The following is a 26,011-nucleotide window of genomic DNA, read 5'->3' as shown; positions in this document are numbered from 1 at the left end:
TTTTGTGAAAATAGACTTTATTATAATAAAATGTCTTTTTAAACAAATGCCCCCACCATTCCACACCCCTGGAGTCCAAGGTGGGGGTGGGAGTTCAAACAATCTCCCACCACAGCAATGGAAACATGCAGAGACACTCACCTAGCCAGAGTGTGAGGGGAGGGGTGCTAAGGGGAGGGGGGACAAACCTCCACCCCACTCTGAACAGGGAATGTATGAAAATAGTTGCATAAATCTGTCCTCTCCCCCAGCCCCCAGACTCCAACAGGGGCCAGAGGAAAACGATGCAAAAGAGAAGTTGAATCCGATGAGCAAAATAAGGCAAACCCAACTCCTGCTTTCTGCCCACTGGCCCTGGGTCTCGGGTCTCGGGTCTCGGGTCTCAGCCAGGAGGGCGGGGGGTTGGGCGCTATGGGGTGGGGTCAGGCCCGCTTTGGCTTGGCCTTTCTCCTTCCCAGGCCTGTGCGGTGGAAGCGAGAGGGAGGAAGCTGGGCTGAGGCACTGAGTATGTACAAATATATACATAGCTCCGCCCCCGGGATGGGGGGCTCGGCAGAATCCAGTGCAAACTTTCCTTCAGGGAGGGAAGACATGAAGAGGACGGCCAGCACCGTCGGAGGGAACAGGATTTCCCCGAGTCAGATGTGTGGAGGCCAAGAGGGAACTAGCATAGTGCGGTGGACACCAGGCGCAGATGGGTGAACCAGGAATAACAAGTTCATGTCCCCGGCCGGCTCTGTAACCAGGTGCTCAGCCTCTATGATGGACTCACTCCCGCGCTGGGGCTCAGGGTCCCCACCTGTAAGAGGACAATGCCCATCCAGAGGACCAGCTGCTCCTCTAGCTCTAACCGTCACTGAGTCCGAGTCCTATCCCAGCGCCACAGCGCTCACTCGGGAGAACCAGAGTCCAGGGTCTTCCCTGTGCAGCTGGGACCTCGGTCGGGCCACAGCATCACTCCTTCTTCCCCGAGCCCAGTTTCCTGAGGAGCTGCTTCCCCTTGGAGAGAAGAACCCACACCTTCCTGCTTGGGCCCTGTGGCAACCCTGGTTCAACCTCGGGGAAGCAGCGAGGGCCAGGAAAACAGGGCCAGCCTGGGGGCGCTGGGGGCCCCTGGGTTGAGCTGACCCAGTCCTAGAATGTGAAAGAAAAGGGGCAAGGTCAAGGCCTGACCCCCACCCCATCCTGCCTCCTTTACCCCACGACCTCAGGAGCCCGCAGCCCCCAGGTCATCACGGAAGCACAGGCGTGAACCAGAACCCACGGTCCGGCTGCCACTCCACGCAGAGCACCGAGAGGGCATGATGATGGGGGAGCATGGAGCTGGGAGTCAGAAGGGACAGTCGAGGAGGCTCAGTTCTGCTTCAGTTCTCTTGGACCTGGGCGAGCCCCTCCCCTCCTCTGGGTCTCTCTGCAGGATGTTGGGCTGATGGAGCTCAAGAGCCCTTGGACATGACCCTTGGGATGGGTGCTCCAACACCCCCTCCCCCATCATCCCCTCCCAGACAGAGGGAGAGCAAGGACAGCGATGCTGGAAGGAGCCAAACACTTCAGGGAAGGTGGCTCCTGCACCAGCACACAGACAAGAAGTGGTGTCCGAGGGCCTTCAGGGAGGGGAGGAGCGCCCACTCCATGGGGGGAAGGTGAAGACTCTTCCTTGGATGGCCCCGGAGAGGGCTGCAGGGAGGCAGGGCCAGAGGCGCTCACACTCACTCTCTCCAGAGAGAGCTGCTCCCTGCCCGCCCCTCCCTGCCCTTAGCACATCCCCTTTGCAGAATCTCCTTGTTCACCATGAGTGGCTCCCTCTGCCACACGCCCACCCAGACTGTGCTGTAAGTGGCCTAAAAACAGGGACTGGACAAACAAGAGAGCCACAAGGAAGCCTCCCCCACCCACTGAATTCCCACATCCCCTCTGTGACCTCCTATGCCTGGTACAGCCCCATCGGGTCCTGCGAGCCTATGTGTTCTCCACCCCTGCCCCCTACTCCCTTCGTCAAACCCCTGCTTCCACCAGGGCCTGGCAGTCTACTGGCAGAACCAATCACAGAGCCCAGGTGCCAGGTTCCCAGCCTGGGGCCCATCTCCACCTAAGGCCCTGGTGATCTGGCAGGGCTGCCCACAAAGAGGTCTGCTGGCACCCAGACGGGGCTTCCCAGGTGGTGCAAGTGGTAAAGAACCCGCCTGCCAATGCAGGAGATATAAGAGACATGGGTTCAATCCCTGGGGTCGGGAAGATCCCCTGGAGGAGGGCAGCACCCAGAGGTCAAAGAGTCTCTTTCCAACTAGCCAGGGCTGATGGCTGGCTGGGGTAGGGAGGAGATCAAAGGCCCTTACCACTCCTGCCCAGGGGGCCCGGGGGGGAGGGCTTGTTGGGGAGACACACAGAGGGGTCCCAGAAATGATTGGTTTGAGGTTATTCATGGACTCCGACTGTTTAAGCTTCCCCTTTTATACCCACCCCCCAGCAAGAAAATGGAAAGTTGGACAGAAAATCTTGCCTCTGATGCTCCTAAGAGGTCATGATACAGAGGACAAGGGTGGGGAGATGGAGACTATTATTACTGGTGGCATTAGTATCATTCTTCTGTCACCAGTAATAATCACAATATTATAATACCACAGTCATATAGTATCATAATACACCGATGAGCCACAACGTGGATGTCACATAACATTCTATGAGCCGCATGTGCTATAGAATATGAAGAGTCAACTAATGTGGGACAGTACATACTAGGATGATATGTATGCCTAAGGCAGCTGGCACTGCCCTGAATAAGGTAAGGGGAGGGGCTGATCCGAGTTCCAAAGTGGGCTCACAGCAAGAGCTCCCTCCCCTGTTCCTGGAAGAAGGTGGATAAGCCGGTGGGGCTCCCATGTCTGAGACAAGGAGCACTATCTGATTATGGTGAGATGAGGAACAGGGTGACGTGGACCTAGGGGGTCAGTCCCCACTTACATGTTGCTCTCTCTACATATATCTATCTCCATCTAGCACTGGACTCTTCTCCTCCTCGTTCTCTGAAGAACAGGGAACAAAGAGAGGAGATGGGTTACCGGCAGATCACGAGCTCTCCACCCAGGCTCCAGGTCACCTGGGTCCCTAGGTCCTGCTTGCACAGGCCCTGACTCTGGAACTAGCACAGACGGAGGCCTAGGGCTTTCTGCTCGGGGCCCAGTGCCCTCACCCTCTTCTCGCCCTGGGAGCCTGTAAGTGTACTCCACCCACCCAGGAATTGGGGCCTTGCTTGGCATCTGGCTTTAAAAAGCACCTGGGAGACGGGGAGCTGAAGCAGGGGAGCAGGGAGGGTCCCTGTGATGGAGGCTGTGATGGCGAGAAGTGTGGGAGGCTCGAGGGTCCTTTCCCACGGGGCCCTCCCCTGCACTGGCCAAGGGTGTGGACAGCTGGGTCAGATGAGACGGGGATCAAGGTCTTGGCCTCGCCCACTGCGCAGAGGGGCACATGCTGGGCAGGCGGGGGGAGCCACACTGGCTGGGTTCCCTCTGGCTGTGGCTCACAACCCCGTCCTGGGCACCGTGGACACCTGGACCATGGCACGTGGCTGCACCCCTCCCATGACGCAGCGTAGAGACCCAACTGCTGAGCCCGGAGCCCAGGTCCTCACTGACCTGGCCCTCGGATGGGGCTGTCCCAGGCTCCCTGTCTGAGCCGTCTGCCTCAGGCCCAGGGCCCTCCAGGAAATTGGATGGAACCAGGCCCCGTTGTCCATTCAGCTCCCCCTGGGGAGGAGATGCAGGTGAGATGAAGACCAGAAGGGGCCTCAACACCACCCCCAGGACCCTGAAGCCCCAGCAGGGATGGCCTGGGGTCGACATCGCCATCACGGGAGGCAACTGGCCCGTCTCTCTGGGCTTCCATCAGGAACCTGGCTTCCCCTGGCCCCCATGGCTCCAGGAGAGCCCCCTTGGGCATACACCCCACCCCCACGTCCTCACATAGTAGAAACCGTCATCGTCCATGGCCCCGAGCACAGTGATGACGTCCCCTGCCCGGAAGGGCAGCTCTGCCTATGGAGAGACCACGAGGCAGGAGTCAGGCCGGGGCAGGCTCGGTCACCACCCCGCCTTGGCTGGGCTCCTGAAGGACCTCACCTCCACGTCCATGTTGGGAGAGCTCTCCCGGGGGTTGTAGTCAAACACGGCCACCATGGAATGGGGAGCTTTCAGGCCAGCAGAGGAGGCCAGCTGGGGGGACCCTGGAAGGGGAGGAGATGACTCGGGACTCTTTCTAGACACTCCCACCCCCTTCCTGTCCTCAGCGCTGGAGACCTGCCGACCCGAGTCATCGTCTCCCCACCAGCTGCGGCTCCGGGGGAGCCTGGAGGCGCAGGGAAGCCCCTCACCTGCACGGGGCTGGGCGGGCCCTTCCCACTCGGCTGTGGAGAGAAGAGGCCTGGGAGCCCTGCCCCTCCATCCCTCCCCTCGAGGGGCAGGGGAAGGCGGGGGGCTGGTGCAGGACAGGCAGGATGCTCGGCCTCACACAGGGGGAGATGCAGGAGAAGGACCATCAGTCCCGAGAGCAGACCCGCCCTGTGGTCTTCACAGTGAACTAAGGGCCAGACAGGGTCGGTGACTTGCTCCAGGTTACACAGAATTTATAGCCAGGTGCTTTCTGGAACAGGCCTTTCCGGGGGGCGCTAGGGGTTAAGAGCCCGCTTGCCAATGCAAGAGACATAAGAGACAAGGATGCTTTCTAGAACAGAGGTTCCAGCAAACCACTGCCCGTCCCCATTAGAATGAAGCTCCCCATGGGACGCATGGCTGTGGGTGAAGATGGGGCCGGTTCCCTCCACCTTCTCAAGACAGACCTCGTATGTGTTTCCCCAGGGAGCCAGGCAGTGCCCCCCCCACCACCCTCCTCATCCTCAGGGGCCCTGGAGAGAGAAGAGGATCACACACACCTTTCTTGGAGCGGCGGGGCTTGGGGGGAGGCCCGGCGGTGCGGGCTGTGGAGTAGACAAAGGGGCCGTTCCCTGGTCCAGAAAGCCAAGCGGACGTTAGAGGGAAACCGAGGTGAGGGAGGGAGACAGACAGTGACTCTGGTCTTCTCTTGGGGCTGTGCTAGGGTTCCTGTGCTCAAGCCTTTAAGGTCACTCTTCCCCCCCCATCCCCGACCTCCAGGATCCAAGATATACTGCCAGTCCCCCCGCAGCGACCCTCATTCCGTATGAGTGGCAAGCTCACTACTGCGGCCACGCAGGCCCGAGTCTCTGAGGGCCCCAGTGACTCTGCCCCAGTCTCTGGATCAACCAGGTACCCTGGCCACTCCAGACGTACAAATTACTTGGGGTTGGGGGGTGTTGAGTCAGAACTGGATTGGGGGGTGGTGGGCAAGGGGCAGGAGCAGGTCATACCTGAGCCCTCGGCGAGAACCTCTGGGGACAGATAGCCCCACTGGAGCAGCTGCTGTGTCCCCGCAGGGCTGTCCACGGCCACTTCAGCCACCATGTTGCAGGGAATGTACCCCAACCGGCCCCCACCCTCACCCCGATAGAAGCCATCTGCGTCTTTGTCCCCATACACCTGGAGGCAGAAGAGACCAGCTGTGTCAGCAGGCCACTTCCGCTTGCTCCCTGCACCCCAGGTCCTGAGCCCACAGTACCCCCAACTTGGGACTGCAGAAGAATGCTCTATCTTTTATGGAACAGGAAATAGGGGGAAATAGCCAAGAAGAAGGATCAGAGGGATGAAAGAAAACAGCCCTATCTGTATGATCATCACTCACTATCTGCACCCAGTCCACCCCAGACTGGATCTCCCTGATCTCAGAGTTTTAGCCCAAAGCCTTCAGGAAATCCTTGTAGGCTCAGTAGAGGTCATCATGCTAACAGCAGCACACTGTGCCACGTGCCAGGTGGTTTCAGCACTCTGTGGTTACTGAATCCTCTAATCCTCAAACAAGCCTGTGAGGACCATGTGAGACACTCACATGATCCCCATGTTACCCATGAGGCCCGAAGGAAAGAATCTACTCCGGGTTTCACAGCTCGAAGTGGCACTGTTGCAACCCCACTCCACATCACCTGGCTCTAGAAGCTGCGTTACCACCCGGGTGAGGCTACAATCCCTCCTGGACAAGGCAGGAAAGGAAGGAGGAAGGAGGACCAGACAGCGAGTCAGTCACCTTCAGGATCTGGCCCTCCCGGAAGGGGAGCTCCTCTTCCCCAGCATCAGGGTTAGGTGACATTGACACGGGGTCATAGTCAAACAGAGCCACAAAGACCCTAACAGGGAGGTCCTGGAGGGCCAGGGTTGCTTCTGGAGGGCTCCTCGGGGGTGCTGTGGGGGAGAAACGGCAATCAACTCTGGCCTAGGAGGCAGGAGAGGCCCCCTCGGCCTGGCCCATCCCCCGCAGAGGCTCACCCAGCTCCGTGGAGCCTGGCCTGGGGGCTCGGCCCCCTCTCCGCTGGGAGCCGCTCCGCCCGAGGCTGTCCAGCCCTCTGGGCTCCCCAGACTCTGCTGCCTGCAAAGAGAGGGCAATAGACAGCAGGAGTGATGCACCACCCCTCTGCTGGGCGCCTCAGTAGGGGGCAGGACCCCACGAGCGCAACCCTCAGCTCTGCCCCGTCAGCGGAAGTGGCACAGCAGAGCAGGGACACACATTCCTCTCCTGGAGCCGTGGCCCAAGCTCACTGGAGCCGTCGGACACCCCCACATGGGGAGGAAGGGCAGGAGGTAAGGCCCCGGCTCCGGCCACCTTAGCAGATGAGTGCAGTAGAGGGACTGAGGTTTAGATCTGAGAGCTGGCCGAGGAGCGTGTGAGAGGAGGGCCTCTTCTCGGTGTCGGGGTTGGGAGATGCTGGACATCGCAGGCTGGGTCCTGAAGCTGTCACTAGCTAAGCAGAGGAAAGGGCCACCTGCCCCAAAGGCAGGGGGCCAGCTGGCAGCAACGGGCGACTTATGGCCACAGAACATCACACATCCCAGTTCTGATCGATGATCGGCAGAAGCAGCAAAGCAGTGGAATGCGGGTGGGAGGAGGCAGGTGAAGGAGCCCCGAGGCCCCACCCCACCTCTGTTGATGGAGGCGGCAGCGTGGAATGGGATCGGCTGGTGGGCAGCAAGCAGGGCCACCAGGCGGCGGCAGGCAGGGGACTGCCCAGGCAGGGAGGGCACGGACCCGGGGGGGCGGCTCCTTGGCTCTGCTGGTCGCACTGCGGCCTCTCAGCTCCAGCTCCCCTTTCTCCCAGGCCGGGGAGCATGAGTAGGGGTTGGGGCCTGAACCAGCCTTCGGAGGTGCCCTGGGCCTTCCCACGGGGGCTGCACCCCAGGTCTCCCCGTCTCCGAGGCAGCCAGAGCTGGTGATGCTCATGTCCCCGCCGCCTGTCTCTTGCTCGTCCTCAGAGTCATATTCGATGCTGATTTCCAAGCACTTGGGGGAGAGGCAGCTGGCCAGGCCGGGTTCCGGGGCCCGGCCCCGGGGGCACTTCTTGGAGGGGGCGAGCCGCGCCCTCCCCCCAGCGTCCTGCGCAGCCCTGGCGCCCTCGGCCCCCGCGGGGCCGCCCCTCTCGCGCGCAGGGCCTAGTGGTCGGCCAGGGGCCTGGGACCCGCCGCCGCCGTTGCTGAGAAGCCGGCTACAGTGTTCCCGGGGATCCGGGGACCGCCTGCGGCCAGGGGGCTTTTCAGGAGAGCCACTTCCTTTCCTCCAGCTGCCGCCACCGACCTGTCCCAGCAGGTCCTCCGGGCGGTCCCCAGCCCTGCAGGGCTGGAGGGACGAAGCGCAGAGGCCAGGTCCGCGGGGCCGCGCGCCGTCGCAGCCCAGCCCCGGAGGCAGGGGAGCAGGCGGGCCGGGGTCTCTGGACGCAGAGCCTGCCCCTGGCCCCTTCTCCTCCTGCACGTCCTCCTGCGCGTCCTCCTCCTCCTCCTCCTCTTCCTCCTCGGGGATGCTAAACAGCTTCTTGCTGCAGAAGTGCTGGAGGGGCGGCTCCAGGATCTGTTCCAAGATCTCCTCGTCGCTGTCGGTCTCACAGAAGGGGTCGGGCTGGGGCAGGGGGGCGGGGCAGCAGGGAAGAGAGGTCCGTGGGAAAAGGACAGAGCTGTGACCTTTGCCCTCAAAGGAGGGCGGGGGTTTCAGGTAACCCAAAGCCCGCCCCCAACCCCCATCACCTCCCTGAAAGAAGAAAGACCAGAGAGAGAGTCTAGCCCAGAGCCACACAGCGTGTCCAGGGCAGGGCCACGGAGAGCACTAAGGAGCCCGCCCAAGAACAGGGTGCACAGAGGGGCTGAGTGTTGGGGAGCAGGCCAGGCCTGAGACGGCAGGGGGCCTCCCAGCCCCTCCTCGGAAGCTCCCAGCACCGTGAGGCTCTCAGAGGGCGCTGCATGGAGCGGGCTTGAGCGGGAGAAGTTACAGAACGGGGCGCCTTGGTCCCCTCTTCCTTTTCAGGAGGGTCGAGGCCGGGCCTGAGCTACTTCCTAGCTGCTGCCCCGCAGAAGGCCCAGGTGGCACACTGAGAATGCTGCCAGCACACCGGAGCAGCTGCTGACTCGGGGGGCGGAGGCCGCGGGAACCTGAGGGGCCCCCCAGCCCCTCCTCACCCCGGTATCTTGGCCCCCTGCCCCCCGATGCTGTGGCCAGCCACCTGCTTCGGGAAGGAGCAGGTCCTGACATCCAGCTCCTCTTCCTCCTCCTCCTCCTCCTCTTGAATGTCTGACAGATCTGAGTTGCGGCCCTGGTCCACAAGGGAGTTCCCAGGACGGACACCCGGCTCAGCAGTGTCCTCCTTCTGCAAGAGGCCAGACATGGGAGGACGGCGGGGAGGTGAGCTAGGGCACGTGGGGACCTTCTGACAGGGTCAGCCCCAGCCAGGATGAATGGGGGGGTACCCCGGCAGAAGGAGAGAGGGGCATGCCCCCAAAATGGGGCGCAGGCACCGTGCGGGGTGGGGAAAGAAACCTGGAAGACAAAGCGGCAAAAACAAGCAGCCAGACACATGGCGCAGAGAAGAGCTAGAGCAGAGGTGGAGAACGGGCAGAGTGGGCAACCAGCTCTGGGCTGGCAGAGGCAGGGAGGAGGCCCTTGACTCCTCGCGGTGGCCCAGGGCACCCCCAGCCCCGTACCTCAGCCCTGGGCCTCGGCCCGGCCCCTGCGTCTCCTCCACGGCAGGCCTGGGCACAGGGCAGCCTCTGGGCCAGCGCTCCCTGGGTGGCACCGGGTGCCAGGCGGGCCTCTCCCACGGTCTGCTCCGCGTCCTCCTTGGCCACAGAGGAGGTGGCAGGGCCAGGAACGCACTCTCCCAAGGCAAGCTCGCTGGCCTTCCCATCTGCATGGACACCCAGCACAGCCGCCCCAGCCTGCTCCTGGAACGGCAGGCACTGAGGAAGGGCCTCCCCCAGCCCGGACCCTCCTCCCAGCCTCCACTGGCCGCCCTCCTCCCCGGCCGGGTACCTGCGAGACAGGTGCTGGGGGCTCCTCTGAAGATCCTCCTGCCATCTCTCTGGGAGGGCTGGCTGGGGGGGCGCCCGGGGGCTCTTGAGCTCCACGGGGGTCGGGGCACCAGAGAGGAGAGCCGGGGTCCCCTAGCCCCGGGGAGGCTGGAGCTAGGGGCAGTCTGGCCTCCAGGCCCGGCCGTGGGGAGGCGCAGGGGACCCTGGCTGGCCAGCAGGCCTCAGCCAGGGCGGGGGCGACGGGAGCGGGGAGGGAGTCCGCTGACTCGCCGTGGGGTGACATGGTGCGCACAGCAACCATGCGGCACGCCTGCAGCAGCTGCAGCTGTGACAGCTCCACCAGCACGCTGCCCGCCGTGGGCGAGGCCACCTCCATGATCTGCAGGAAAGGGGGGCTGCAGTGACACGCACGGGCACCCACGGCACCACAGCCGCTGGCGCTGCGCCGGGAGCCACACCCTCGGGCGCCTGGTCTCATCTGAGCCTCCTGGCCACGGGGCCTCAGGGCTGGAATCCCAGTCCGTGGGCTACCAAAGCCCATGCTCTTAACCAACCTGCTACCCAGTGTCCAGATGCCTGATGTGGGCAGCTCCATGCCAGGCCAGGGAGACGAGGCCTCTCAGCACAGAGAGGGGAGAGACTCACGCCCCGCTCCCAGGGTACAGGAGAGAGCAGAGACCCTATATCGCTCCCAGGGTACAGGAGAGGGGAGAGACCCACGCCCTGCTCCCAGGGTACGGGAGAGGGCAGAGACCCAAGCCTCGCTCCCAGGGTACGGGAGAGGGGAGAGACCCACGCCCCGCTCCCAGGGTACAGGTGGGCACCCCTGGGCCGTACCTTCTGCCCATCAGCATAAACGGCGTAGCCTGTGACCCGGACACCATTGGAGGTGCCAGCCGCATCGATTGTCACCGGGAGCCAACTGATGATCAGGATCCCAGGGGAGGGCCCTGGTTCGACCTGCACATCCAGGGGGGCGTCAGGTGGGCCTAGGGGAGGGGGCACAAGACCCAGGATTGGAGCACACCCGCCAGAGAGAACAGCCCACTCTGCCACTTCCCTAAAGATGCAGGTAGCAGCCAGTCTCCCCTGGGGCCACCCTCCCTGGCCTGAGCTCCCCGGGGGTTACACGCACCAAGCACCCGAGCCCACCTACCTGCTGGCAGCGTGGTGAACTGCAGGGTGGCAGCCCGCTGCTCTGGCCTCTCCCCGCCTGGTTCCCAGGACCCTCGAGACGGGAGCTGAGCCTCCACTCGGGCCTGATAGAGGGTACCAGGCTGCAGGTGGCAGAAGGTGGCCCAGTAGGTGCTGGGGCGGGCGGGGGGGCATTCTTCCCCATTGAGGTAGACAGCGTGGGCCAAGCTGCTGTTGCTGGGCACCCAGGCGATCTCGGCAGACGTGGCAGTCAGCCGATGGACCCGCAGCTGGCTAGGAGCCACGCGGGCCTGGGCCCCCAGCACCAAGCAGCAGCGCAGCGGGTCAGAGCCACCCCGGCTGGTCAGGGCTTGCACAGAGACCCGGAGGGGCCTGGTCTGCAGGTCCAAGTTCTCCAGCACAGCGGTGGGGGGCGCCCCAGACCCCAGGGCCTGCTGCAGCTCCCCATTCACACAGATGTGGTAGCCACGCAGCTCCACGTGCTCAGGAGGCGGCTCCCAAGCCAGCACCACGCTGTGGGCCAGCTGCTTAAGGACGGCCAGACGTCGAGGGTAAGGCACGGCAGGGGGCTCCCCCAGGCCCTCGGGTGGGGGGCTGGGGCTGGGCACCTCCCCGGCAGCCTCATCCTCTGGTTGGGGCTGGCTGCATCCTCCGCTGCTTTGGCCCCCACTACTGCTGCCGCCTCCGCCACTGCTCAGAAAACTGAGCTCGGGCCCTGAGCTGTGGGACAAGTCAGCCAGCTCTGGAGGCAAGGAGGCCAGCAGGTCGTCGTCAGACACACGCTCAACAAAATTGGAAGGGACCAGGCCCCTCCGGCCGTCCATGAGCTCCCCTGTGGAGGGGAAGACAAGAGAGGAGGCGGAGAAAAACACAGCCGGATCAATGCATTGTAGCGAGGCTTGGTGAGTGACCCAAAGCATTTGATTCACCTGTTAGCACTTTTAAAAGAGCAGTCAAGATGTGTACTGGGAAGTTATTGTTAATTTTCACTGGTGTGATAACAGTACTGTAGTTCTATAGCACAGGCGTCTTAAATTTTAATGTGCAGATGAATCACCTGGAGATTTGTTAAAATAGAGATTGTAACTCAACTGAGTCTGAACAGGGCTGAGATTCTGCACTTTTAACAAGCTCCAGGTGATGCTGCAGGGATGAAGAATGTCCAGGTTCTACGGAGATGCACATGGAAGTATGTCTAGGTAAGATATAGTGTGTCGGACTTCCCTGGTGGTACAGTGGTTAAGAATCTGCCTGCCAATGCAGCAAACACAGGTCAGATCCCTGGACCAGAAAGATTCCACATGCTTTGGAACAACCAAGCCCATGCACCACAGCTGCTGCTGCTAAGTTGCATCAGTCGTGTCCAACTCTGTGTGACCTCATAGACGGCAGCCCACCAGGCTCCCCCGTCCCTGGGATTCTCCAGGCAAGAACACTGGAGTGGGTTGCCATTTCCTTCTCCAATGCACCACAGCTACTGAAGCCCAAATGCCTAGAGCTCTGCGACAAGATAAGCGCTACCCCCTTGCCTCAACTAGAGAAAGCCCATGCACTGCAGTGGAGACCCAGTGCAGCCAAAATTAATTCATTCATTTAAAAATAAATAAAATGTCATCTGTCAACAACTTGCTTTTCAATCCTATTTTTAACCCATATGGGAAAAAGGCAATTACTACAAAATATTAATAATTGTTGAATCCAGGTGGTGAGTACATAGGTGTTCATTTTACTATTTAACTTTTCTATCTGTTTGAAAACTGTCATATTACATGGGTCTGAGGAGTCAGGCCAAGGGCACCCCTCAATCTTCCTGTGTGGAGAGCAGACATCCTCAAAGGGAAAGGGAGGTCCCATCTGGCCAGAAGAAAAGCAGGAATCTTTAGAGACAAAAGACATACGTGCCAGAGGAAAGAACTCCCTGTGGGTTCTAGAAGGCATTGAGATCCACAGCAGGCCTGGGTCTAGGAGCATGACTAGCAGTCAGTTCTTCTTTTAACATTTATTTGTCTGCATCAGTCTTAGTTACAGCAGGCAGGGTATTTGTGTCGCACAGACTCCCTAGCTATAGTGTGCAGGCTTAGTTGATCCGAACCATGTGGGATTTTACTTCCCTGAGCAGGGATCGAACCTGCATCCGCTGCACTGCAAGGCACATTCTTAACCACTGGACCACCAGGGAGGTGCCTGTCAGTCAGTTCTGACAGGAATTGCAGGAAAGTTCTTGGACCAGCTCCCCTGAACACTTGGCAACAGAACATCATAAAACATTTCTTATTGTTTGCTTGTGGGATGTCAAGGATCAAAGAACCTGGACAAATGGCCTGTCACATCACAGCTAATTTTGGAAGAGGAAAAAGAGTCCCAGGGCACAGAGGAGCTGGCAGCTGCTGGGCATTCTTGGGAGGAAAGGGGAACAAGGGCCAGGTTTAGGGCAGGGGGCGGGTGTAGGCGGCCCTGAGCGGCAGGACGGTGTGGAAGCTTCCGCCACATCATCTCTCTCTACTTAGGCTAGGAATGGGGGGAAAAGTAAGAAAATGAAGAGAAACAGAAGAGACTTTCAAAAAATTAGGTAACAGCATAAATAGTGGGTTGAAAGGTGGCCTTCCCAAAATAAGTCCACATCCTAAACCCTGAACCCTATAAATACAGCAAAGGTGTCTTCGCAGATGCAATTAAGGAGCTTGAGATAAAGATCGTCCTGGATTATCTGGGTGGGCCCTAAATCCAATGACAAGTGTCCTTATAAGAGGACACACAAGGAGAGGCGCTGAGAAAAGAGGAGGAGGCGACATGACCGCAGATGCAGGGACTGGAGTGATGTGGCCACAAGCAAGGAACAACTGGACCCCCCAGAAACTGCACGGGACAAGGAGCAGAATCTTCTCTAGGGCCTCCAGAGGCAGGGTGGCCCTGCTGACACCTTGCTTTCAGGCTTCTGGCCTCCAAAACTGTGAGAGGACACATTTCTGTTGCTCTAAGCCACCACCCAGTTGGTGGAAATTTTTTACGGCAGCGCTAAGAAATTCATACAGGCACTAACACTGTGGGGTGTGATGCTAACGGTAGGAACCATCACGCTAAACAGATCCACAGCCCTGCAAGGCTGGTGCGGGAGCCGGGGCCACAGTCAGGCTCACGGTCTGGAAGCCCCTGTCGCTGAGAACAGCCCAGCTGTGGGATCAGACACAGATGAAGCAACCAAAGTAAGATGAGGAACAGGGTGTCCAACCCCCACTTGTCTACATGCCTTTCCAGGTATCCTAGATTGCATAGTTCAAGTTCTAGTTAACTTGTGGTTAGTTAATATTTATGTTCTTGCTGGTGGAGATGGTGGTGGTTTAGTCGCTAAGTCATGTTCGACTCTTATGACCCCATGGGCTGTAGCCTGCCATGCCCCTCTGTCCATAGGATTGGACAGAGTTAGTGTTCAGACCATTTTTTTTTTCTCATTAAAAGAGCCATTTTTCTGGGAGCTAGTTAATCCTTCTCTCCATCGTCCATCCCTAGAGAGTTTAGTTGTTTTCCATCATTCCCAGCACCTGCTCAGATAACAGGCATGATGCCCCGGGAAGAGAGACTGAGCAGGCCCCACAAACCCAAAGCTGTGGGTGATACCGACCCAGACCCGACCACTTTGCTGAATCCCCACACACCACTGCAGCTCTCGCCCTGCCCTGTCCACCCCTCATCCTGGTCTCCACACCACACTGTCCTCTGTGCTATGAAAGGATGCAGCCAGGGGCCCAGCCAGGGCACCCCGCAGAGACTCCCAGGCCCTGCCCTATTGCCCAGACAGTCACGCAGTGTCTGCCTTGGTGACCTGATCGCCCCACAGACACCACAGAACTTCCCTGGGCACTGTAGAACCGCCCTGGAGCACAGCCCTGCCTGGGCCCTGACAACTGCTAACCACTTGCTGACACCCTCTCCTGGGCCCTGGACCCCTGATCCCTCCTCCCCACACTCACTGGGTTCAGCATCAGATCTATACACCACGTGCCTGACCTTGAGGTCACTGGTGCTCAGTGCTGCCATGCCCTGCCTGCCAGCAGAAAAGTGAATTTAGCCGAAATTCCCTGTGACGCTCGGTCCGCCCTCTGGACTGCGCTGGGTCCTGTCCTGTCCTGCACGGGGCAGACGCGCAGTCAGACTAGCTGCCCCTGGACCCCTTTCTCTCCCTTTCCCCACAGGCCGCCGTGTCTCTCTATGCCTTTAGCCAAGTCTGAGAAGTGATAGCGAGTTCAGAGGGTACAGACAGGTGGAGGGCTTTGGGAAGAAGAGCTTCAAAGCAAATGTATGGATGGGACGGTCCCTGCTACCTCCTACCTTCAAAGAAGCCATCCTCGTCCATGCTGCCGTAGATGTAGATGTACTCTCCGGCGGTCAGCGGAAGCTCTGCCTCTGGGTTCTCGTTGGGGCCCTCGAAGGGGTTGTAGCTGCGGGGAGGCCCGGAGGAGGAGGGGGACCGTGACCGACATCCTGTCTCCTCCCCTCCAGTCGCTTGGCCTTGGGGACACTTTGTTGTCCACCGTTAACCACAGGGAGCACCCACTGCACCCACCCCAGCCCAATGAGGCAAAGATGACTTGTCCCGACGTGACCCCCGCCACGCCCCCTCCGTCTTGTTCCCCCCATGCACCCAAAATGCTGGAGGGCTGGGGTGCAGGGGTCAAGGCCCACCTGTAGCGGGCTAGGAAGACCTGGACCCTGGCTCCACCCCGGCCGCCCTCTGCCACTGCCGGGAGCAGCGAGACGCTGTCCGCCTCCAGTTCCTCCACCTCACTGGCCGTGTCCACCTGGGGGAAAAAAGAAAAGGGCCAGTCTTCTCCAGGACCCAGGGGCCGACCGCAAACCTGGCAGAGGAGGCCCCACTGTCCTGAGGCGACAAACTGAGCAGATGTTGGACGAGGCCAGTGGCAGTGAGCTCCGCCGACGCTTTCTAAACCAGAATGCCAGCCCTCGGGGCCTGGTGGAGCCCAGAGGCCCTGGGTCAAGGGAGAGGGGTCAACGGTGACCCCTCCCTGAGCCCCGGCCTCTCCTGCACCAGCTCAGTAAAGAAGACCACTGTCCCCAGCGGAGAGGGGGCAGCCACTCTGGCAGCAGGGGCAAGGGGGCGCCCAAAGACAGTCTGTGTCCTTAAGGTTAAAAAACGGCAATAAAGCACTCTAGCTGGAAGCAAAGGGGCAGAAGGGGCTGAGAAGTCCCTGGGGCAAAGGTACTGCCAGGGTAAACCCGGGCACCCAAAGCCAGCACCTCCACTCCTGCCCACAAGGGGACGGTAGAGGCCACAGCTGGGCTCCCCCGCTTCCCATACCCGCAGGCTGCAGGTCTGCTCCGACGCCCCCATCCCGCACCCTGCCCCCCCCCCCCGCACTTGCTCAGGTTTGGGAGGGAGAGAGAGAGAGGGCTGCGGTTGTGAGTGATACCAAAGAACTTGGCAGTAATACCAGCTGCCATATGTTAAGCATCTACTGCGTGCCCCACACAGAGGGAGGTACCGTCCTTGTATTGTTTTCACATCATCCTCCCCACAACCTCACTGGGCAGGCTTGTTAGTTCAAAACTCAGATGACAACAAAAACCAAGCCCAGAGAGGGTCAGTGACCTGCCTGAGACACAGCTGGGACCTCAATCCCAGAACCGGTGCCCCTTCTCACAGTGCCACCGGCTTCTGCCATGGACACTCTCACCACCAGCCTCATTATGTGGGTCCTAGCTCCAAAGTGTCTCCCTCCCTGCAGCCCAAGACTCTAGGGCCTCGCTGGGCCCTAGAGCAGCAGGCTGAGCAGCCTCTGAGGAGGGATGGCAGGCAGGCCCGGGAGAGCAGGATGGGTCCCATCGGAGCTCCCCGCCCGCCGGGAGGAATCCACGGGCCTGTCTCCTCCGGGGCCTGGCTCGACCGCACACGGGCCAGCAGCCCTCCAGCTCCTGGGCCACCCCCTCACTCCACCCACCCCTCCAAGGCAGAGCTGGAGCCCAGGCCTCTCCCCAGCACTGACCTCAGGGGTTGGGCAGGATTTGGGGCTGTTGTGGATGGACTCGGAGCGAGAGGAGTTGGACACAGACTCTGCCCTCTTGGCCGTCGTCCTTCGGGAGATCCCGGCAAGGGTGGCAGAGGCAGGCTCGGAAGACTTCGGGGTGCAGCGCCCCGGGGAGCCTGGTGGGAGGTCGAGGTCTAAAGGAAAGATGACGTGTGGCCTTGGGGGTCGGTGTCCCGAGGAGCGACCAGGAACCACGCGTCCTCTTGGAGCTAGCGATCAGGCCCTCCGTGGCCAAGTTTCCTTACAAGAAGGGAAATCTTGGGGGAGCTTACTAAGTGGAGATGGAGGTGACTTACACGTATTATTTCACAGCATCCTCAGAGCAACTTGATGAGGTGTAGGGACGCCCCTGTCTCAGAGCCTAGGACACATGGCCCACAGAGCTTTAGCGGCATCACTCCCTGAGTGAGTGGAGCCGGAACCACCCGATCTGACCGATGCCCAGCTGGCTCTTCACCAGCCCACATTGCCTGCTCCTGACTCCTGGTGTCCACCTCCCAGCCAGGACCACAGAGGAGCGGGAGGAGCAGTTACCTGAGATTCTCCAGTGGGCTCAGTCGTTTACCCCCCACCGCCCCCATTGGAGCCTGGTTCAAGCCAGAAAGGGCTCTAACTTGCTGTGTGACTTTGGGTGAGCTGCTAGCCTTCTCTGACCCTGAACTCTGCTCAGGACAAAGCACCAGGCTGACGGCGCTGGGGGTCTACCTCACCTTTGGGGCTGGATCCGCGGCAGGGCTGCGGAGTGGAGCAGCAGCAGGGGGGTGGCAGGCGGTCCCCCGGGGCACCGCAGCCCAGGGCGGAGGTGAGCAGGTCCAGGGGGCCGGGGTGCAGGCGGAAGGCCTGGAGTTCCCGCGCCAGCAAGCTGAAGCGCTCGGTCTGGCTGCGGCACTGTTCCTCCAGCTCCCGGACCCGGACCTGGGCCGAGACGCAGGATGAGCTGCGGGCCTCGGAGCTGCCTGAGCCAGCCTGTGCCATCTCCACACAGCCCCGCTTCAGGTCACACCTGCCCAGGCTCCAGGGCTGGGCACGAACCCTTAGCCTGGCCACCCAGCTGCCCCAACATAAGGCGGCTGAGGGCAGAGACCAGGCACCGTGGGACAGCGTCACTCCCAACCCCGCCTCCAGCTCGGCTGCGTGCCCCAGGCGGTGGCACTTTCTGGGCCAAAAGGGGTCGCCCCACCCCATCACCACCATAGTGTCACTTCAGGGGTTCTCTCCGCTCCGTGGCTCATCACCCTCCCACAGTCAATGACCCACATCCCTGCCCTCAGAGATGTCCCCAGAGACCCCAGGAGCTCGGGACATCGTTGGGACAGGAGTGAGCCAACTCCCAGGAGTTTTTCTCAAGGATGAGGAGAGTCCCCATCAAGGGGGTCGTGGGTCAGACTGGCCGGCTTTGGAACCTCCTCCTGGTCTCAGGGGCTGGGTTTCAGAGATGGGCAGGGCCTGTGTGTGCCAGGCACAGTGGCAGGTCTGGGGCCGGGGCGGCCCACATGCCCTGTGAGAATCCCAGCCCATCTACAGAGTCTCAGCCTGCGACCTGTCATTGGACAGGAGGGCTGGAACCGCTTGGACCTGAGGGAGGAGACTCAGCTCAGCCAGCCTGGACGGGTGTTGGGGAGAGCCCCCCGTCCCCGCTCCCCAAGGAGATGGGGGATCAGGAGGTTGTACCTGCATGGAATCCAGGGTAGACTGTGGTAGGAAAGGAAAGCCCAGAGGAAAGGTTAGAACTCTTACCCAGAGAGGGAGAGAGGGGCCCAGGTGGACATGGCTCAGTCAGCTCCCTAGACTGACTAAGCAAGTGCTAACTGGAAGGCTATTTCAGGGCCAAAGGTGGAGGGGATCGCCCCAGCCCCCAGATCATTTAGGGGCCCTTCCTGCAAGCTCACACCCCCATCCACACCCAGGCAGCCCCCTGCAGCACTCTCTGAACTGCCCCAGCCTTCCCCCCGGCTGGAAGCACAGCAGCCGGCTCCGGGGACCCTACCTCCAGCAGCTGCACAGCGCCTTCATGCTCCCGCTGGGCTTCCGCCTGGGCCTGCAGGTGGGAGGAGGCAACTGCTGGAGGAGAGGGGTGAGGACCGGGGTGGGATGAGCAGTGGAAGGGAGGAGGGTAGGCAGGACGAAGGAGGAGAGAGAAGAGGGAAGGGGGCTGGGAAGGAGCTGTGAGTGCCTCCCGGTTCCCACTCTGAACCGCACCCACCGCACCTCGAGTCTGAAGGGTTTTTTTTTCCCTCCTGTCTCTCCTGACAGTCTCTCTCAACCCCCTCCGCCAGCTCATCTTTTGCGCCTTCTGAGTGTCAGGGCCCCACAGGGCACAGTGCTGGGCCCATGGTCACTCTCTCTCTAGACTCCCATCTAGTCACAGGACCAGATGCACTGAATACTCCGAAACCTGTCTCCAAGACTGACTTCCCCAGGACCCAAGACTCACAAGTCCAGCTGTCTATGGGCCTCTCCACTCGGGTGGTTAACACACAACCCAAACTTGGCCAAAACGGAACTCAGAACTTGGGATGCCTGACCTCTCAAACCTGCTGCCTGTCATCCCTCACTCCTGGGGGGTGAAAGGCCCAACCATCCATGTAGTCAGCACTTGGGTGAAGTGCGGGGCACTCAATCAGAAGCCCACAATGAGTCCTGTCAATTCTCTGTCCACAAGTTACTTTGGATCTGCCCACTTGTTTCCCGCTGTGGATTATACTCTAACCCAGGCAGACATCATCTCCCACCTGGACCCCTGTGGCCACCCAACAGCTGAATGCCTTGCTTCTGTGCCCACTCCCCTGTCCATCTTCTGCAATGCCGCTAAAACGACACACTAAATATGACAAATCAGACCATGCCACTCCCCTGCTCAGGACCTTTCAATGGCTTCAGATGACTCAGAAAGCAGCATATCCAAAACTGTCCCCTGACCTTGAAGGTCTGATGCGATCTGGCTCTTGCCTACTCCTGTCGTTCCATCCATCCTACCACGTGCTAGCCACACTAGTCTATACCCCTCAAGCTTCTCCCCACCACAGGGCATCAGCATGACTATTCCCCCTCCCCAGAGTGCTCATGAGCTGGCTCCTTCTGACCCTCGAGGTATTAGAGGCCTTCCTTGCCAAGCTCACTGAAGACACCCCTCACCCCATCCCCACCACCCTGTGTTGCATCACCCCAGTAACTTTCCCCACTGTACTTGTCAATGCCTGCAATCAGCTCACGCATGGATCTGTTTATGTGCTGCTTGGTCAGGGACCTGGCCTTTGCCCCTCACAGTCCCTCCAGGGCCTGGCACAGTGCCTGGCGCACAGTGTGTTACACAGTGTTAGTTGCTCAGTCACGTCCGACTCTTTGTGATTCCACCAACTGTACCCCCCCAGGCTCCTCTGTCCATGGGATTCTCCAGGCAAGGATACTGAAGAGGGTTGCCATGCCCTCCTCCAGGGGATCTTCCCCACCCAGGGATGGAACCTGGGTCTCCTGCATTGCAGGCGGATTCTTGACTGTCTGAGCCACCAGGGGTTCTCCGTAAATGCCCACATTGGATGAGGGTCCAGAAGCTACAGCTGGGGTCTGGCAGCCCCCTGCCCTTCTGCCCCCCAGACGCCGTCCCCACCTGCTGCAGCCTCCGGACCTCCTCCCGCTTCTCCTGCAGGCTGAGCCGAGCCTGCTCGTGTTCCACCTCCAGCTGCTGCCGCCGCTGGGCCACCTCCCGCATGTGCTGAAACGCAAGAGCCTGTGTCAAGGCCCGAGCCCTGCTCTACTCTCTCTATAGAAGATCTAAGATGAGAGCGCCTCAGACACCATGTGTTCCAGACACTGTTAAAAAGGAAACTGCGGCTAAAGAAGGAAAGGGCTGCGGGCGCCAGGACTCAGCCCTACACCCCCACGCCCCACGCAGGGCACATGCTTTACCATCCCTCTTTCACCCCGTGCCACCCTCCCCCCACCTGCCCAGTGCCCTCACCTTTAGCACCTGCTCCAGGCTCTCCAGCTTGCTCTGCAGGCCCTGGCTCTTGAGAAGGGCCGAGTCCCTCTCCTGCGTCACCCCCAGGAGCTGGCCCCTTAGCTCTGCATTCTCCCACTCCACCTGGACGGGAGGAGCGCAGGGAGCTGAGTGTGTGAGCCTTGCCCCCACAGCACCCCCGCCACACACAGGATGCCCTGTGCTCTCCCCAACTGGGGAGTTGGCAGAGGCAGCGCCTTGCCCGGGGACGGGGCCCTGGCAGGACTTGGGCAGAGCCGCTACCTGCTCCTTCTCTGTGGCTCTCCCGCTGAGCCGAGAGTTCTCCTCCACGAGGCGGGCATTCTCATTCTGGGCTGCCCTGAGCTGCAGTTCCTGCAAGACCAGAGGGGACCTACAGGGAAGGTCCCAGAGCCCACCTCCTCCTCTTCCCACACATACACAGGGGACCCTGCTGGGCCCCTCCTGGGACCGGCATCAGCCAGGAAAGGGAAGCCCCACCAAACAGGAGGGAAAGCGTGCTTTCGAGGCAGGAGAGAAGGAATTGGCGCTCTGGGGGAGCCCTCTACATGGTGGGCCTGACAGACCCAAGGAGCCGGCCTTCTAAGACCCCACAGAGCTCACCAGCTCCTCGCATCGCCTCTGCTTTTTCCGGGCTTCCTGCTCCAGGCTCTCGCATTTCTTCCGCTTCTTGCTGAGCTCCGATTCCTGCGGGATCAGAAAGGAGCTCCTCACATGGGAAGGCAGATCCACCCATAAGGGGTCTCCTCCAGCTCCTCAACCCAGGTCTTACCAGTTGCTGCACCCTCTGCTGTTTCTCTGGCTCCCCTAGGACCACAGCCGGGTTTTCCACATCCTCCTGAGGTGTGGCCTGGAAATGGCCAGGGGCAGTGGGCTGACACCTGAGGGCAAGGCCTCAGGGCAGCCTGCCCCCAGCCCAGCCTGTCCAAGGGGGTCCCACCCCACTTCACAGTCAGCAAAGAGATCCCTGCTCAGGAAGGGGAAGGGGTGCTGTCTGCCCCTGCTCCCCCATCCCCCATCTCCAGTTGATCCTGAGTGCTTTGAGATCCAGAGACCCATGATTGCCCCGGGAGATGGGTCCTCTAACCAGGCCAAAGCTTTCCCTTTTTAGCTTGCAGCCCTGCTCTGCACTCAATAACTGTCCTGGGTGTCCTTCAGTGACTGGCAGAGAACTAGGAGGCTGCCTGGGCCCCCAGGGAGGTGGTGTCCCCAGACCTAGGGGTTATGGATCCACAGTCTTGGCCTAGAGCCTACAGACCTGTTCAGACCCTCCTCTCAGCTTCCCCGAGCCCACCCTACGGGCACGTCCGGTTACCCATCCGTGCAAACTCTGGAGGACAGGTCTTGATGAGTGATGCTCCCTCCCTGGACCAGGCAGAGGGGCCAAATCCCTTCTCCCTCCCCTCTTCCCAGAAGAAGGGGGAACCAGGTGCCGCCTGGGACGGAGGATGAAGAGGAGCCAGACCTCTAAGTTATGGAGGTCCGGAGCGGGGTCCCCAGCTTTCGGGCCAGGGGCCGCCTAAGCCTGACTCCCGGTGAGGGTCGCCCGTACCTGGAGCCGGGGAGGACACCGCGCCGCCCCCGGGGAGTCGGGCCGGGTCTGACAGACCGGGCGGGCGCTGAAGGGGGCGTCCCCACGCTGCGGCTGCGGCGGGAGGCAGCGGCGCGGGCTGGGCCCCGGGCGGCTGCCAGGGCAACCGGGGATTTGCGGCCGGGCCGTACCACTGGCGGCGCGGCAGGGGCGGCGGGGCGGGCCGCCGGCCTCAGGCCTGCGGAGAGGGGGCCCCGAGCCCCCGGGGGCGCGCGCCGAGCAGGTACGAGCCCTGGGAGGCCGGGCCGAGGACCCCGCCCGGACAGTGCGCGCGCCGCCACCTCCTCGTCGGGGCTCTGAGCGCGGTGCACGGGGAGGGGGCAGATCCCTGAGCCGCTCCCACCCCGTTCTCCGCACACCTACACACCTGCCCTGGCGCCTGCGCTCACCTCTCCCGGGGCCCCCGGGGCGGGCGCCCCTGCTCTGGCCGGGGCAGAAGGGCCTTGGGGCCGGGGCGGCGAAGGCGGCTCCCGCTGGTTGCGCAGGGCTATCTGCCTCTGCAGCCGCAGCACCTCCCGCTGGGACTCGCGCAGCAGCCGGTCGAAGTCCCGCACGTGGAGCCACTGGGGGCCCTCCTGGAGTCGGGGAAGGGGGAGCTGAGTCGGGCCTAACCCCGGCCCGCCCCGCGCCGTCCCCAGCTGAGCCCGCCCTCCGCCGGACTGCAGGGGCCCTCGAGCGCGGGCAGGTGCTCACCCTCCCCATGCATCTATGCCCAGTCGCAGATGCATGCCTACACAGCCCCATGCTTCCGCTCGCCCGTGTGCAAACACTCCCAGGAGCTCGTTTACTGGGCACTCGCGGTGTGCTCGGCACTGTGCTCAATGCCTTACGAACATCTCTTCACCCCAGTGTGAGGTTATGCGTGGGTTCACACAGCCAGGCCCACTGGCGTGCAGCCTGAAACCTGAAGCCCAGAAATTCCCAGGTCTAGGACTCACGGCTCCACCCCCTTCGGTTCAGGCGCCCGGTCCCCGCTCCCACCTGAGCCGTTGCCAGGGGAACCTACTCCCAGCAGCCTCCACCTGCTCGCTTCATTTGCATCTCATATCTCAGTCCGCATCCCACACCGCCAGTCCAGCGGCCCTAGGTAGGGCTGAGCCGGACGGGGTGACCAGGGCCTCCTCGCACCTTGCCTGCCAGGGTGAGCCTGGCTTGCAGCTCCCTGCACTCCCGCTGCAAGGCAGCAATCTGCTTGTCCTTGGCCAACAGGGCACTGGCTGTCTCACTGAGGTCCCGGACTCGCTGGCGGGCCAGGGCCTTCCGGCACAACTCCAAGCTGGCCCCTGGACTGGGCATGGGAGCACTCACCTGGCCGGGGGAGGGGTAAGGCCAGTGGTCATCTGAAGGCTGGGGCACTTTTCCCACTTCTCAGCTCCTCCCAAAGGAGGGGTTACATGAACACCGCTGAAGTGTGGCCTTCACCTGCTCCCACCCTGGGTCCGGATCTACCCTGGGCTGACCCTCAGCCTCACTTGACCCCTTCCCTGCAATCCTCAAGCGGAAGTGAAAGGGTTAACTCCACCTCCTAGCTTATGCCCAAAGGATGCTGCTAATTGAGGGCTGCCAGTGTGATGGGTCTTGTCCCTGCCCCAACCAGCTCTGCACCCAGAGATGAACGCAGGAGGAGGCGGCCGCCAGCACCAGCACTGCCAATCCAGAATTCTGCTCTCCCTGCCTGGGACCTCCCCGCCCCCCACAGCCCTTCTCTCCCTCCTGTGGCTACAGAAGCCCCCAGCCCCCTAGCCTGGCTGGCATTGGCCCTTCCTACACCTCAGCCACTGGGTTTCTGCATCCCTGGGTACTAAGAGTCCATGACGCCTGAGCCCCACTGCCCTGGCACCCCTCTCCCCTGGTCGCCCAGCCTCCATCCAGTGGCCTCCCATCCTCACCACCCTCAGGTTAGTCTCCTGCAGCTTTCGGGCCCTCTCCTCCAGGCGCTTGGCAATGACCGCCAGCTCGGCATTCTTCCGCTTCAGCCTCCGCACCTTCTCCTCCGTCTCTGGGAAGCTGCTCTTCCTCTGACAAGGGGTCAGCCAGAATTGGGGCATGTGGGGAGAAGGCCGGCCCCCGCCCCAGACCCAATCGTAACAGCCTGGGCCTTGGGCTAGACTCTTGGGCTCACAGGGGGGCTCCTTGGCAACTCTAGGTAGGGTTCCACCCTCTATCGGTCTTGGGGTCATGTCAGCTCCATGTAGCTCCTGCTTGGAGGGATGTTCATGGGATGAGAAGGATGTTGAAGCAGAGAGCTGGGGTGTCTGAGTCTGCCTCCCCACCCAGGACCCAGCCTTTCCAAGCCTCACCAGCATCTGGTTCTCCTCCTTAAGGATGGCACAGCGCTGCTGAAGCTCCCCCACGGCCCTCAGCAGCTCCAGATTGGGCCTGTCCCCGAAGCCCATTTTCAGCTTGCCCTGGCATGGGAAAGGATGGGGCACAGCCCCTCAGGAATTCACCCTACCTATGGAAATCAGAGCCCTCCGTATGGATGCATTCCCCTTCCACAGTCCAAGGAGACATGGAGACAAGAAGGTTCTCCCCTACGTCCCGGGCCTTCAGAGTGGAGTACAGGAGGGGCTGTTTAGTACACTAGCATCTCCCAACCCTGGGACCCTCTCTGCTAGTCCCCAATTCTTCCCACCTCTGCCCATCGTCCCCATTTGGGAAAGGTTAGCCTTAGCTCCCATCCCCACTTCTCCAGGCTCCCCCAGGTCCTGAGTCCCCCAAAGTCCAGGTCCCTGCATCGTCTACAGGAGACGGCTCACACCCACCCCAAGCCTTATCCTCCCTGGCTTGGCCCAGCACTGAGCCCCCCTCCGCTGAGTTGGCTTCCTCCAAACTCTGATTCCATCACACCCCTCACACACACACTCCCCCAGTACCTCCCAGCCCCCAAGGACAGAGAGGTGCAGAGAAGAGAGACAGAGAGATACAGGCAGACTGTCAGAGACTCACAGAGGGAGGGCAAAGGGGAGGGTTCAAGGCAGACAGGCAGGCCGTGTCAGAAGGACAGACAGATGGTGAAAAACGGAACCACTGAGATTTCTGCCCAACGAAGGGTGGACAGACGGTCACCAAGACAGACCCCCAGACAGAGAGAGGCCCGGAGAAGACAGGGGGCAGTGAAGTCCCAGACCATGCCCAGGCCGGCAGGCAGGATGAGAGCCCCAGCCTCGCAGACCCCAGCCGTCCTCAGCTCCCTTACCTTAGAGAAAGCCCCTGCCTCCGGGTCCGCCAGCCTCTGACAGCCGGGTCTGGAGCTCAAGGCTCCCCGCGCAGGGCTGGGCAGCCCAGTTCCTGTTCCTCCAGGCTCAATGCCTCCCACAGGCCCCAGGCTTCGGGCTCCCTCAGGCTCGGAGCTCTCCTCAGGCCTCAGTTCTCCAACATGCAGATCTGTGGGGGTACCAGCCATACTTGGGGATGCGCCTCCAGAATCACCCCCCTGGCCTGGAGTCCAGCTCTGCCAGGCGGGCAGTGCCCAAGGCTCTACGTTTCCTGGATCCCCCAGCGGTGGGAGGGATGTCAGTTGCTCCATGGTTCTGCCAAGAGGCCCCAGGACCCAGGCCAGGGGACATCACCCAGCCAGCTGGAGGGGCCGGTGAGGGTCATGCCAGGCCAGACCCTCTCCTCTCTGAGCTCTTGGCTTCACTGAAATTCCATCCAAGGTTAGCCAAGTGCTTCCTCCCCACAAAGGAGGCTGCAGGAGCCAGGGCTGCCGGAGGAGCTGGAGCCAGGGGTGTGCGAGCTGTGTTTGCTCGTGGCTGTGTGTGTGCGAGCCTGTGGAGGAGCAAGGGTGTCCCTGCGGGGGTGGGGAGAGTGTGCCGAGACCACCGACAGCAGCGCTGGG

The 26,011-nt window shown here is 61.4% G+C and overlaps 1 protein-coding gene across 1 annotated transcript; it reads right to left on the bottom strand.

Annotated features, from left to right (window-relative positions):
- Positions 1–25,699, bottom strand: TSPOAP1 (TSPO associated protein 1). The gene is made up of 32 exons (XM_081585229.1): positions 25,370–25,699; positions 24,471–24,578; positions 24,060–24,188; positions 23,299–23,478; positions 22,560–22,745; positions 21,352–21,429; positions 21,183–21,266; positions 20,844–20,933; positions 20,562–20,684; positions 20,211–20,315; positions 18,591–18,641; positions 18,275–18,295; positions 17,314–17,518; positions 16,562–16,737; positions 15,243–15,358; positions 14,889–14,998; positions 10,564–11,394; positions 10,245–10,396; positions 9,409–9,786; positions 9,081–9,320; positions 8,566–8,746; positions 7,144–8,009; positions 6,387–6,486; positions 6,148–6,302; positions 5,378–5,546; positions 4,925–4,996; positions 4,367–4,399; positions 4,116–4,219; positions 3,960–4,031; positions 3,633–3,743; positions 2,962–3,023; positions 1–1,134 (listed from the first exon to the last, which is right to left on the bottom strand). The coding sequence occupies exons 1-31, from the start codon at positions 25,697–25,699 to the stop codon at positions 2,994–2,996; spliced, it is 5,586 nt and encodes a 1,861-aa protein (XP_081441355.1). The 3' UTR covers positions 1–1,134; positions 2,962–2,993.
- Between the last annotated feature and the right edge of the window lie 312 nt (positions 25,700–26,011).

This window comes from Giraffa tippelskirchi, chromosome 3 (assembly GCF_054371585.1).
Source record: "Giraffa tippelskirchi isolate mGirTip1 chromosome 3, T2T-mGirTip1v1.2.pri, whole genome shotgun sequence".
In the NCBI taxonomy this organism is placed as follows: domain Eukaryota; kingdom Metazoa; phylum Chordata; class Mammalia; order Artiodactyla; family Giraffidae; genus Giraffa; species Giraffa tippelskirchi.
Note: the sequence above shows the minus strand (reverse complement) of the source record. Positions and strands in the feature narration are given on the sequence as shown.

Excerpts from the sequence above, each read along its gene's own strand:
- TSPOAP1 (XM_081585229.1), bottom strand. The coding sequence starts at position 25,699 with ATGGAGCAACTGACATCCCTCCCACCGCTGGGGGATCCAGGAAACGTA. Across the intron at positions 9,787-10,244 it reads TTTATGCTGATGGGCAGAAG|ATCATGGAGGTGGCCTCGCC; the intron begins GTACGGCCCAGG and ends CCTTTCCTGCAG. Across the intron at positions 9,321-9,408 it reads CCCCAGCACCTGTCTCGCAG|GAGCAGGCTGGGGCGGCTGT; the intron begins GTACCCGGCCGG and ends CTGCCGTTCCAG.